Raw genomic sequence first — 10196 nt, 5'->3', positions numbered from 1 at the left:
AATGAGTAAGTAACTTCCATTTAAGACTTTGCCTCTTTCTTTGTCATTTCTTTGACTCCTAAGTCAGTAAAGCTGTATTTTCTCCCCTTGACTTCTTTTCCCTGCTTGCTAAATGCCTCTCCAGACCAGGCAAACCCCAGTGTTAACAATTTTGCTTTTCTCCCCTTTTGGCTTACAGCTGAGGAAGTGGTCTCAGCTGCTGCGTTGGACCCAAGCACACACTGAAGGCGCAAAGCCAGGAAATTTCATGCTGCTGTGACCAGTGCTGCAGAACTTGGGCACATCAGAGCACTTCTTCATGTCCCTGTCTCACCAGCCGCTCTGCCCAGGGGTAAGAGCTCTCTATGGCCACAGGCCCGCGCAGGTGCAGAGGGCAAACCCTGCAGTCACGATTCCTCCTCTCAACCAAAAGATGGAATGTGAAGTGTCCTTTATTAAATGAGAGAAAAACGTCCTTAATCATAGGAGTAATCCTTGTTTTTTTCTTCCCCTCTACTTTTATAAATCTCCTGCCCCTACGCCCCAACTACACAGGTCTTTCTACAAAACAGCAATCTTTACAAATTTACAATACTACTGGGGACGTCTGGGGATTTGTTTTCCTGTGAGAAAATGAAAATGACTCCAGTGACTACTCAGTCTCTGAACAGTTTGATTTTGTTTTTTTCTTTTTCTCTTTCTCTATCACCATATAAGAAATTAACATAAAAATTCCTTCTGGGTGAATTCCAAAAACATTTTCACAGTGAGCATTTTCTGAAGTGAAAATTAGTAGCTTCCTTGCAGTTTTCATCAGGGATGTGAAATTGTGTGGCTCACAGGGGTGGAGAACTCATACCCCATTTATGAATTAATACATGCTGCTGAGGGTGCTTTACTGTCCACTGAGTGCCAGGGTTTCTTTTCTGCAGAATCCAGAGGATCTAAATCGTGTGTCTTAATTTCCTTTCTCATTCCACCATTTGAGAGAATACCATTTTCTATTTGCACAAATGAATTAATATGTAACAACTAGTACCCATATAAGATTATATTATTTACATCATCCTTAGGGGCTGGCAGCACTTGGGCAAATGGTGTCTCTCCCTAGTCCCTCCTCCCTGCCTGCCAACTTTTATCCAGGTGAAATCTATATCCAACGTGCAGTGAGCCTTAGGGACGTCCCCAGATGGGAATCCCAGTCAGTGGGGATAGACGTAATGGCAGAACTGGCTCAAGTTCCATTTCCAGCTGCACAGTGATTAGGTATCTAAAGGTCTTTCTTCTTTAACCTAAGATGCCACTTCCACATCTCACATCTTCCTTCTTTGATAACTTCTGCCTCTCTTGAGCTTTAGCGCTCTGGTTCCCAAAGCAAACCCAAGCCCTCAGTCTCAGGATCTAAGCTACTAAGTTAGAACCCTATTCCACCCCCATCACTGGGAAGGCCCTGGTCTTTCAGATTAGGAAGCTCATAGAAATTTGACTTAATGTGACAATTCACAGGATTTATGGAAAAAGGAATGTTTTAATTGTTACAAAACCCTTACGGGCTTTGGAATCACACAGACCTGGTTTTGAGTCCTGGTTTTTCCACTTAGGAGCTATTATAGACTTCACACAAAATAATTTATGTCTCTGTGTCTTAGTTTGGATAGCTAGGAAGTGGAGGAGAAATCCTGCCTCATAGAAGGGGGGATTAAATGAGATAATGAACAGTAAGTGCTCAATAAAAGGCTGAGTAGAGCATTTAAAAAGTACTCAGTAAAAATGCTATCATTTTGAGATTTTTCTTTCTTTATACTCCAAACATTTGGTGAACTGTTTGCTTCTGAGAATACAGAACAATAAAATAGATGTACCACCTGAAAAAGAGGAGCTCAAGTTCAAGTAGAAAGGCAACCATACAGCAGTACATGCAGTACAGGAGTGAGTGTACAATGGGTATGTCCAGGCAGAGGGGAAAGGGGTTGCAGCAACACACCTGGGGACATCAAAGAAGGTAGCATGCAAGCTAAGTGTTGGGGGATGAATAGTTTATCAGGTTAAGAGAAGAAGTATACCTCCATTAGCAGGATTGTGCAAGGTTTGGTTTGCTAGGACTTTCAGAAGCAGAGGTAGAGAAAGTGGTCACACTGGGGTTGTGAAGGATGCTGGGGGCAGATGATGAAGGGTCTTGAATGTGATGCAAAGGATGCTGGACTCTGATATGTTCAGGGGGCCTTTGTGATGTGTGGGAAAGCAGAAAGCCATGAATGAGGTGACACCCTTCCCATCTATAAGTGTGGCTAAGCTAGAATAGAGATCCATGAAGAGCTCAGTCACCAAGCATGTGTCCAACTCGTGACTTATATGTGAGGAATCTAAGACCAGAGATCAAAATTTGTTCCTAACAAAGCAAGAACCGGACTAGGGACAGGTCAACTGAATCCAGTGTTTCACTTCTGCACACCAAGGCCCTCTCATTGAAATCCAGGCTTCCTCATCCGGAGGAATCCAGGTGTGTGGATTCCATATACTGGATTACATTGTACAAACATACAATTCCAGCATGTTTTACTGAGTAACTGCATCTTTCCCACCTTCTGAATGTTACAACTGTTAGCCCTGTCTGCTGGGGGCTAGCAGCAAGGATGGGGCCTTCCCAAGAAATAAATGAGCCAATTGCAACGGCTGGGAAAGAGAAACAAAGTCAAAACCTGAAACAGACTGAGAAAGACTTCTTTCATTCCCTTAAATTTGCCTTCCAGAAGCTAACAGCTGCAAACCAAGGCATCACAATGTAGCTGCCCCTTGCTCATGCCACCTCAGCCTCAGCCACCCCCAGCCCTCCTTTCCCTGGGGCCTAGCAGGAAGCACATCAGCCTGAACAGGCGTGCATGTATGTGTGCGTGCGTTCGCATTTTCAGATTGCAGGTGCCTGGGGAACCTGTAACCCAGAACAACAGAGCAAGAGGCAAGGGCCTGGGTCTCCTCCCACATCGGGGCCCAGAAAAAGGGCTGGAGACTGAGCTTCACTTCCAGCTCCCACAGGCTCTGTTCCAGCAGCACCTCGGCTTCTCCAGTACCTCCGCGCTTGCCTTCCCTCCTCCCTTAGCAACCGGGAGGCTGTGGATACCGCCTGCCGGTGGGGGCCGGGAAGGCCACCGAGAGCCCGAGCGCCCAGGCGCCGCGGCGGCCCAGCCCAGCAGCCAGGCGCACGGGCGGCCGCAGTGCGGAGTCCCCCCGGCGAAGAGAGCGCCTGTTGCGGCGCCAGCGCCCACGGGGCCCCAAGCACCCAGCCTCCGCACCTGCCGCGGGGGCCCAAAGAGGTCCTGCAAAAATGAGCCATTCTCACTCCGCTGGGTAAGTGACAACTGGAGCTTTCCTACGCCGCGGCAGGTGGCGGCTTCAGCCGGCGGCCCCTCCTCCTCCCTCCTGCTGCTGAGGGAAGGGGCGAGAGCGGAGCCAGAGGGGGGCTGGGGAAGAGGAAACTAATAATAGGATCCTGGGTTGCGTTGAGGATGGCAGAAATCCCAGGCTTCCTTCTCCCTCCCCTTACTCGCTTCTTTCACTTCTTTTGAAATTTTCATTCTGTAAGGATTAAAAAACTGGTGTGGAAAATGCCTACAGTAAGCAGGACGTTAGCTGGGATCAAGAGCATCCTGTGGTGTGAGACATGTGTTTAAATGCAAAGGCAGAGGTCACCAAAATCTGCATCCGTTTGGAGATTTGGGACTGAGCGATGAATTCTTACTGTGGTGTCCTGTATACAAATGAGGTCTGAGTTGATTTAATGTTGAGAGAGGTATTATTGTGAGGGGTGACCCTTTTTTCAGGATTTTGACCTGCGCAATCTCAAGAGGTTCATAAGGTTCCTTTGAGAGTATTTTGACCAGGAAAGGTGTTCTGGCACAGTTAAGGAAGGAGACAAGGAGGGAGTTGCGTGCTTGGATGTTTACACATGCTCTGCCATTGCTTCGGGTAGGGCAACTCCTCAGAAGTATCTTGGCAATTATTCAATCTGTTCTAGAAAGTTAACACAGCCATTATTGGTTGCTGAAGAAAAAAAATGTATGTATAAAAATACGTATGCATATATATATGTGTGTGTATATATATATATACATGTCTTGATCTTTTTATTGGAAGACAGAATATCCAATTTCCTCCTGCATTAAACAATGTAATGCATATTAGATTTTTTTGTTATGATGCATCTAGTACGAAGATAATATCCTAGTTGATCTTGCAACTAGTTTGAAGATGCTTTCCTTTTTAACTGAATTTATTGCGTATTTTCAAGAGCTGTGAATTAGCAGAGGACAACATATTTAAGATCATTTGGAGTTTGTGATATCTGAAATAATCACATTAGTCATTGTGCTTTAGATTTATAGTCAAACTTAAAGATTTTGTATTTTAATGAATGCTTTGAGTGTAATGACATCAACACAATGTTTGAAAAGCTAAAAGCCTATAGAAGGTGCCATGCTGGCAAGTCGGTTTCGGAACTTTTTGGAAAGTGATGCAGCTCTGACTAAACAAGTTTCTTATTTTATCTCAAACTGAATTTAGTGTAGACATTGCAGCCCTTTGATGCTGAATTCCTGTGCAATTTTAGTTAGCCGTGGGTCATGTGGGAAGTAAATGGCACTATTTTTCTGCAGCTGCTGTTCGCAGTATGTCCACATTCGGGAAAATGAATGGTCAGTCATGGTTGTCTTCCTGTGTTTTTCAAGTTTTTGGCTGAGTTAGAGCTGATTAGACCATTTAATCATCTGTTTTAAAATGTGGAAAAACCTGTAGCTACTTATTAAATTGTGCATGATTAAGATTTCAAAAACTGAAGTGAAATTTTTCTGAAGTTCCATTAGTTTCCAGCACAGGGGTAAAAGGAAAGCTTGTTATCTAGCGAAACAGTAGGCTACATTGTGTTCTTCAAGGAGGATATTATGATGGCAACAATCATTTTGCACTAACATTGTAAATTCCTAAAGAGCAGGTATGATGTCTTACTGATCTTCGTGCACTCTTCACCTAGACAGTGTTCTGCATAAAGCTCAATTAGTGGTTGTCGAAGGAATGGTATCATCTGACTGCATCCAGTTGAGAGGTGGATGCATCCACATATTAGAGCTAAATATTTATTAAGTACTTTCCATGTGCCAGTCTCTAGTCAAATGTTTTCCATGCAATACCTCATTTAATCTCCCCACCCACTTCACAAGGCAGGTTCTAGTCACCCTCATTTTCACAGACAGGGGAACTGAGGACTGAGAAACTTCTAGAGGTTTCACAGGTACTGGGGGCAGGGTGGAATGCCTAGGCAGGCAGCCTCTCTTTAGAGTCTGGGCACTTAACCTCACTGCCTCTCAAGGTCAACAGCTGGGATGTGTGGGACCCCTAGGTATATGGAAACTTTTATCCAGATTAGACCACCATCTGACAGGTGATAGCTGTATATAACTATCTAGTATTTTGATACATGATTAGAAACTGATTTTTAATAGTATGTATATATTTTTTGTTTTTAGTTCCTCAAGAATAAATGAAATCAGTAAACATAAACTCTAAATGCCTTAACATTCACCCAAGGAAAAAGTTACTCAAATTGCTATAGTTTTCCCTCAGTGTAAGTAGTGATTATTTTTCTTGCTTATGCTACCATTTGGAAATAATAAAAGTTTCAGTAGGAAATAAAAGGTTTCATTAAAGCTGAGAAAGCTTTTCCATCATTACTGAAGCAGTTTGTACTTATTACATTTTAAGAATAAAGTGGCAATAAAGTGCCGTTGTACAATAAAACAGAAATTTTAAATCCCTAAAATTCCACCAATCGATGAGTGATGCCCTGGTGCTTTCTCTTGGTGCTTCCTTTTGAGCTCCTCCGCTTACTTAATTACAGCATGAAACACTTGATGTAAAAATTGCAAAAGCCCTTTGCTAAGTTCACTTGGAGTCTGGAGTAAATAAAAATGGTCTTAAAATCTTCTGCTAAAGATTATAATAGACTTTGAATTGGAGTGCATTGTAATTTGGGGGAACTCAACTATAAAATACCATTTCTGGCATGGCCATCTCTAATGAAATTGTTTTAGAGTGGAAAATTTCAATTGATAGTCCCCCTAGTTGGCTAAATCTCACCCAGAGTTGCTATTTGTCTGTGTGTGTGTTTGTGGGTTGCGCACTAACCCTAGAGATGGGATGGGGATTTTATACCAGCAGTCGTGCCTGAAGATAAAATGATATGGTTCTTCTAACTCCTTCAAAGGATCATCACAGAATCCATGTGAAGTCGACTCCCTGTGTGAAAGATAAGCTTGGCTCAAAGTAGAGATAGCCACACTTGTCTGTAAATTCACCTTGAGGAGCTGGAGGAATGGGAGAATTATAGTTTATGACAAGACAAAAGTGCCCATGATGTGTTCGGATAGATTGTTTCAAGGGTAAGATTTATTTTTTGTTTAGACTTATAAATTTACATTCTTTTAATGTAAAGAAGTGTTTCTGTAGTGACAGAGTATAGATCTTCCTTGATTTATGATGGGTTTACCTCCCAATAAACCCATAGTGCATTGAAAATACCTTAAGTCAAAACTGCGTTAATACACCTAACCTACTGAACATCGTGGCTTAGCCTAGCTTACCTTAAATGTGTTCAGAAGGCTTACATTTGCCTACAGTTGGGCAAACTCATCTAACACAAACCTATTTTTATAATAAAGTATTGACTATCTAGTGTAATGTATTGGATGGTGTACTGCAAGTGAAAAACAATGGCTGTATGAGTGCCGAATGTGAAGTGTATCCATTGTGTACCCTTGTGATCACATGGCTCACTGGGAGCTGCAGCTCACTGCCACTGCCCAGCTGCATGAAGCACTGTTGTACTGTGTATCACCAGCCCAGCTAAAGATCAAAATTCAAAGTATAGTTTCTACTGAGTGCATATGCTTTTCACACCATTATGAAGTTGAACAATTGTAAGTTGAACCTTTGTTAAGTCAGAGACATTTTGTATACTGAAGTGCATATAGAAAGAACACAGCCTTAGGATTCCCTGATAACTCAGTCTTTCTTCATCAAAGGCAGAGTAAAAACTGCTGCAAATAAAATCATCAATTTTTAGATAGTGGATATGTATTTGCAGAAGTGACAAAAAGTTATAAAACCACCATGTCATTTACAGTCAGTGTCCATTGCACTTTGTCTCTGCCTTTTTTTTTTCTTTTCATGGAACATGGTATTTTTTCTTCTTTTTAAGTTGACGTATAACTAACATATAACATTATATTAGATTTAGGTGAACAACATAATGATTCAGTATTTGTGTATACTCCAAAATGATCACCACAAATGGCATATGATTTCGTTTATATGTAGAATCTAAAAACAAAAAAAACCTGAACTCAGAGATACAGAAACCTGATTGGTAGTTGCTGGGGATGGGCAAATGGGTGAAGGTGGTCAAAAGGGACAAATTTGCAGTTATAAAATAAATAAGTCATGGGGATGTATCATGGTGACTATATTTTATTATACTGTTTTGAATTTTCAAGTTGCTGAGAGATTAGATCTGAGAACTTCTTATCACATACACAATTTAGAATTATGTATGGTAATGTAGATGTTTCTCCTTTCTTATTAGCGAACTGTTTAATACTTTGTATGATTTTAGTAGTATTCTGGACTGTCTGTTGCTTACCACTCACTCCCACCACCAAAATTATCTGTCACACAGAATTTTGGACTTGGAGACATAAAATATTTTAATTCAAATAGGGTAGTTTCAACTCACCCTTCTGTTAAATATTAACAATTTAACTTCAAGGAATAAATTGTTTCCACTTAAATATGGTGAATTGAACAGGTTCATTTGTCTTGACTTCCTCTCTGATCATTTGTTATTGAGTCTGCTTTTTTTTTTAAATAGATGGGATGTCTTACCCTTTGCTTAACAAACTTGTTCACTTAAGTTGATGGGAATGGAAAGGGTTTTGATACACTGTCACTCAATTCTTTAAATTCCTTCAGTTATTCTCCAAAAATTACTTAGTGATATATCACCAAAAACTGTTTTCAGTGATCCTTCAAATGACAACACAATTAATTCTGTTGAAAGCAAAGGATTGAAAATTACTTGGAATTGTATTCATTGCCCAGGCATTAAAGCCGTTTGTTGTATCAACATCTATACAATACTTCAAATTGTCCCTTTCTGTCTTAGATGTTTACTAAGTTTAGTGCACCCTAATAAGACATCAGATGGTGAGAGGCGTGCCGTTGGTAAACATGGAAAGATGTTTATAAAAGAGAAAGTAGGATTAACATAACTGGGAAGCACATTTTCAGGTAGATCAGTTTTGAGGGAGCACAGAGGAAATTTGAGGGTCTAGAAATTTATTTCCTTAAAACTATCTTTACCTGGGTTCCTCTGGGAAAGGCTTTGAGTGTTCCAGGGGTATGGAGATCCCAGTTTATAAACTTCTGGTTTAGGGACTAGGGTGCTGTCAGATGCAGTCTATTATAGCACGTTGTTTCTCAGTCTCTGATGAAGAAAGGCATCTCTGACTGTGAGAAGTGGCAACTCCCTCAACTTATTTTGACTATTAATAACTACAAAAATTTTTTTCAGGGAGATGAGAAAATAAAGCTTCTCTGACACCATTTTCAATTTTAAAATCAGCCTCAAACAATCTGGATCATTTATGTGTTTTAAAAGCTGGGGTGTTTATGTATTTTCAAGACTTTATAGAAATATCATTTTCAATGAAAATTTCAGATTCTGGGAGATAGTACTGAGATAATCTTTTAAAATTCAGTTACTAATTTTGCAGTTACTAATCTACATACAGAAGCAGTATGTAGATTGAATTGCCAGATCTTTCCCTTAACAGCTTACTCAGCAACTCCCACAAGTTCTTGAGAATAATGGGCACTTTGGAATGTCTGTGTAAATGTCCATCACTTTAAAATAAAATGTCGAATTAGATGGAAGTAAACTTTATAAAAAAATAAATCTAGGATTCAGCACTCACACTGGTTTACAATTGCCTTTGTTGCCTTTCCCTAAGCTCAAAATTTCAAGTGATATGTTATGAATATGATGGGTATTTTACAAAGTTAATGATCAGTTGCATCATTGAAAGTAAAACCCTTGGCACTACACAGAAAAAAATTAGCAGACATGTATTTATGCTCTCAACTGAAATGAACTATTTAAAGTAAATGTATTTATATGTAGTTATCTCATTAACTTAATTTTTTATTTAAATTATCAAGTATTGGTCCTGACTGCATTGAAAAAGACTTGGATTGTGCCCTAAAAGGAGAATTATTTGAGTGTAGAGATGCTGCATTTTGCTTTGTCTTAGCTCCATGGTTCTCAAACTTCAGCAAATGAAGAATTATTAAATAGAGTGATATTACACAAAACCATGTATATTGTACTTTACAGATTAAATTAATGATTTTTAAGGGTATTTTTGACCATATAGTATATTTGAATCTCGTGTCTACTGAAAACGTCAACCTGAAAGTAAGATAGGATTCCAATATACCTCTGGTTTCCAGCCGAGCAGAAGTCATTTGTTCTTCTCTTAAGTGACTGTCTTCTTGCAAGAATCCCGATTAGGGAACACAGCATTCATTGACAATGTTATGGCTGCAAATTGTTGTATCAGAAAATATATTTGGATTGAAGTAATTGACCTGAGAGCTTGCCTTTCTGTATTAATGTCTCTCTGGAGAAAAGAAAAAAAGATGTGACAATTCAGGAGATGCAGCTGGAAAAGTCATGCATTACTAAGAGTGCTTTGGTATTAATGATTTTAAAGTTTTCTGAGAATTGTCAAATCTTTGCTTTTATAGTGAGCCAAAAGAAACATTCTTGAAAAATGAAGAGCATTTCCTAGTGTAGATGTATGATTCTGAATTCCTTAATAACTTCCCATTCTCTTGCAGGCCACTCTCACTCTTCATTGTTCTTGTCTTCCTGCCACTTTTGTATGCTTAACTTTTTTTGGTCTTCAGGTAGATCACTGGGAAGTGCAGTGTATTCTTCTGCCCCATGCTCTGGTGATTCTCTTTGGAGAGCTTCATTATCCTCTCCTCATTCATCCCAACTACTTATATGGATATGGTGGGATCCAAAAGGCATCTATCTGTTCCTCTTTCTGATGGAACGTCAATGATCCTTTTCTATTTTCCAGCACAGATAATTCAGAATGAAATCA

General features: G+C 40.0%; 1 protein-coding gene across 2 annotated transcripts in view; it reads left to right on the top strand.

The window, feature by feature from the left end:
- Positions 1–2848: 2848 nt before the first annotated feature.
- Positions 2849–10196, top strand: part of ERICH3 (glutamate rich 3) — a 121099-nt gene continuing 113751 nt past the window's right edge. For both annotated transcript variants that reach the window (XM_037024391.2, XM_037024390.2), the window contains exon 1: positions 2849–3324. In XM_037024391.2, the coding sequence (XP_036880286.2) occupies positions 3302–3324 (23 nt within the window). In that variant the 5' untranslated portion in view covers positions 2849–3301. The remainder of the gene's footprint in view (positions 3325–10196) is intronic.

This window comes from Manis javanica, chromosome 4 (assembly GCF_040802235.1).
Source record: "Manis javanica isolate MJ-LG chromosome 4, MJ_LKY, whole genome shotgun sequence".
NCBI lineage: Eukaryota > Metazoa > Chordata > Mammalia > Pholidota > Manidae > Manis > Manis javanica.
Note: the sequence above shows the minus strand (reverse complement) of the source record. Positions and strands in the feature narration are given on the sequence as shown.